General features: G+C 31.1%; 1 protein-coding gene across 1 annotated transcript; it reads right to left on the reverse strand.

The window, feature by feature from the left end:
- Nucleotides 1–1,392, reverse strand: LOC111615406 (KRAB-A domain-containing protein 2-like; the record flags this gene model as incomplete). Its single annotated transcript, XM_023356822.1, has 2 exons — nucleotides 487–1,392; nucleotides 1–175 (listed from the first exon to the last, which is right to left on the reverse strand). Coding segments are annotated over exons 1-2 (1,068 nt in total), but the record flags the coding sequence as incomplete, so codon positions are not given.
- Between the last annotated feature and the right edge of the window lie 2,278 nt (nucleotides 1,393–3,670).

Here is a 3,670-nt window from a genome sequence, read left to right on the forward strand (position 1 = left end):
TTTTTTTTTACACTGGCACCTATTTGTAGCACAATTTTTGGTACAGGTGCACCGTATAAAACCTTGTCCTGTCCCAACTGAATGTTTGGTAGCTGCAGTCCTTAGTGAGATTTGAACATCTTGATTAACATCACTTTCTTGTAGAAATTTTTGAGTACAAATGTCGAATTCAGTTCTGTAATAAACAAATATTTTATTTTGACCAAATTACATAACATACTCATGCTTTTTAGACCAAACAAAACAGCGTTTAACATTGCGCTTTTTTTCTTCGAAGATCTTTATCAGGCCTTCATTATAAGTAAATATTATACTAAAACCCTATCTGAAAAAATTCATAAAACTTGAAAACCTTTTCCAAATTTAAAAACAATAATCATCGAAATCAGTTCAGATTTGACAGTGAAATAGAGTAACATGATCATTAAAAAATAATTTCTTTTCTGAAGTAATTTGAGAAAAAAATAAATAAAATGCGTAACTAACCTGCAATAGAGTGTCTGCAATATTCCATGCTTAGTTCCAATTTTGTACAGGCCATCATTGTTTATTTCAAGAACAACGCCAATAACATTTCTTAGGTCGCCCCTTCCTCTGTCTACATCAGGAATCGGCACAGTCACATTATCTCCCACTTTAGCTGGTGGATGCGATTTGTCAGAAGCAGATTTCATTTTTTTTGCTTGTTTCTGAAGGTTTTCAGCGGCTGTTTGTCTTGCCTTTTGGATATCATCACCAATTTTAGAAGTTTCGATATCATTACAATCACTATCATCTCCTGAATTATTGTGATCATTTGTATGTCTATGGTTTAAATCAGTTTCAATAAGTTTTTGAACGTCATCTTCATCTTGAATATCCTTTATTATTTCTGGTGGTAGTGATGTCGTTGAAAGACCAACTCTGGGTTTAACTCCAAACATAGCTTTGTAAGGCAATTGTTTTATGCCCGAATGATAGGCCCTATTTTTCACAAATTGTACATATCTCAATCCTTCTGACCATTTAGTCGAGTGATTATCTTTTAGCCAACAACTGATCATGTTCTCGACGTCTTGGTTGGCTCTCTCGACAGAGCCCTGACTTTGGCTGTGCCGTGGTTTTCCATGCACTAGCTTAAGTTCTGGCCAAAGACTCGTCATTTCACATATAATACGATTGACGAATTCTCTTTCATTGTCTGACTGCAAAATACACGGGGCACCTATTGTCAAAAATATATCATTCAAATGGTAGGCTACTTCTTCAGCTCGTTTAGATTCCAAAGCACGAAGCAAAATAAACTTGGCCAAGTGGTCTTGGTAGACCATGATAAATTTAAACTTTCCATCAGGTTGAGTCTGAAAATCAATGAGATCCACTTGGCACCTACTGTTCATTTCAGAATGTAAAATTGGCTTAGAAACTAAGCCTCTTTTTNAGCACAAAATATGTTATAAGTGGTTTTTTCAGGGTGCCGAGTTTAAATATTTGGTCCATTTTTTACGAAATTAGATTCGTTAGCAGATTACCACATGATATTCGTCTGTGAATGGAACAGTTTGTTAGAGCTAATATTAGAGAACAATATGATACCTTAAAAAATTTAATTTATCATATTTTTAATTACTGTCTGGTTGACTAATAAACTGTGCCATTTCATACCATTTGAGTATTGCTATAAATATGACAATAGTAGGCTGAAATAACTAAACTCTTTATATGTTTTTTTGTTTTAATATTTGTTATATCATAGTATTTGATTTATATAACTACAAAAGTTATCTTACGTAAATGTTTATCACGCTGAGTGACCATTCTAACACATTTTATAAATTTTCTTCCACTACTGTACACAATTTAAAGAATTTTTAAAATGCGTTACATTGGTCACTTGGTGTGATAAACACTTATGTAAGATAACCTTTGTAGTTATATAAATCATATACTAGTGCGGCATTGGTTTTGATCTAGTGGGGCAAATGACCTGTTTGCCGTCCAGCAGATGCCTGTGTGTGAAAGAAATCATTTAATGTTAAATTTTATATTGACATATGTGTATTATACAAAAGTATTTCTAATAAATGTAAATGTAACCTATGGATAAAACTAAATACAATATTATATTTAGTTATTGAATTTATTTCTTTTAGAGTGAAATTTTCTCTCTTGGCAAACTTTGTCACAGAGGAAATATATTGATTTCACTCTTTGTATATTTACGTACGTAGGTTTAATTAAATAAGTGAAATATTAAATATATCTGAATGTAACTTACGTCTAAAAGGTAATTCCTGATTATTTTAAATCAGTTATTAAATAAAATTAGAAATATTTTTTTTTAAATCATTTAATTAAAAAATATAAAGTTATTTTTAAAATACTTTTTATGTATATTTGATTAAATGATTATTTTATATTTTTAATTTAAATGTTTTTACTAATTTGTTTTTTTTTAATGATTTGTGTAAATGTTTTAGCTCTGTTCGAAGAATTTTGTTAATTGTAAATAATTAAAGTACTGTAATTCAGTGAAAAATATGACTATACAAACTAAGTTTCAGTCCTTCTGTCTATTTATATCCTTTTCATTCCAGTCGAGTAACTACAAAACAGTCGGCGACTTTAAGAAAAAACCTTCTAAAAATAAGACAAATACAATTGAAAAAACCTCAAACACAATTAAAAATGATCTAGACGTCAACCTTTTCTTGTGGGCTACGACGTCTACAAACATTAAAAATCGGTAAAATTTTTTCCGACAGCATTCATGTTATGTAATCGCATTTAAGCCAAGAGTCCTCTGGGGGATTTTCGGGCGGCTTAGAATTATTTGCATAATTGTACATAAAAGCCCAGGATTATTTTGACTTATTTCAAATGTAAATGTTGTAGAAGTTAGTTTGTATCCATGTTGTACTTAAGTATAGTCCACTTTGTCTGTATTGCATTCCACATTTCATATTTTTCCCTAATTTCTACATAGGGGATTTGGAAGAAGCTAAAATGTATTTCTTCAGAAGTATGCTAGTTTGATTACATGATCAACAAATCAATTGTATAAATTTATATAGTATATACAGAAACCATTCTACTCTCAGCACCGGGATGAAATCTACACTACACTATCCGGAACCTGTAACCGGTGCGCGACGCGTATATACTGTATATCGCTGTTGACAAACATTTTCGAGCAATCTCTTTGCTCTTCTTCAGGTTGACTGGAATTCCCTGGACGGAGTATATTCTATTTGTTGGGATCGGGTGTCAATTCTGACGGAGTGGGTCCTTTCTGCAATATACAGTATATACACATCGTGCACCGGTTACAGGTTCCGGATAGTGTTTTATATAGTATAAATTATCAAATTCCTATCCACTGTATTATTATTTAGTAAAAAAACAAAAAAAAAAGAATTTAATGATTTCTCTTGCAATACCCAAGGTTTTCTCATTTTGAGTTGTGAATTTTTCTATCACAAGATAGCATTTTATGTTACAATCCTAAATTAAAACTTCATTTTTGAATATGTTACATTATAATTTAATTTATACCATTATTATGATTTTCGTGAACTTTAAAAACCCAAATTTGAGTTCTGAAAAACTCACAAAAGATCTTTTGTTAAACTAGTATATGACTGTTTTTGAATTCGTCATATCATGTGATGGAATAATTCATGTGCTCAAC

This window comes from Centruroides sculpturatus, unplaced genomic scaffold, assembly GCF_000671375.1.
Source record: "Centruroides sculpturatus isolate CEXI.00-Female unplaced genomic scaffold, Cexi_2.0 scaffold2273, whole genome shotgun sequence".
Taxonomy (NCBI): domain Eukaryota; kingdom Metazoa; phylum Arthropoda; class Arachnida; order Scorpiones; family Buthidae; genus Centruroides; species Centruroides sculpturatus.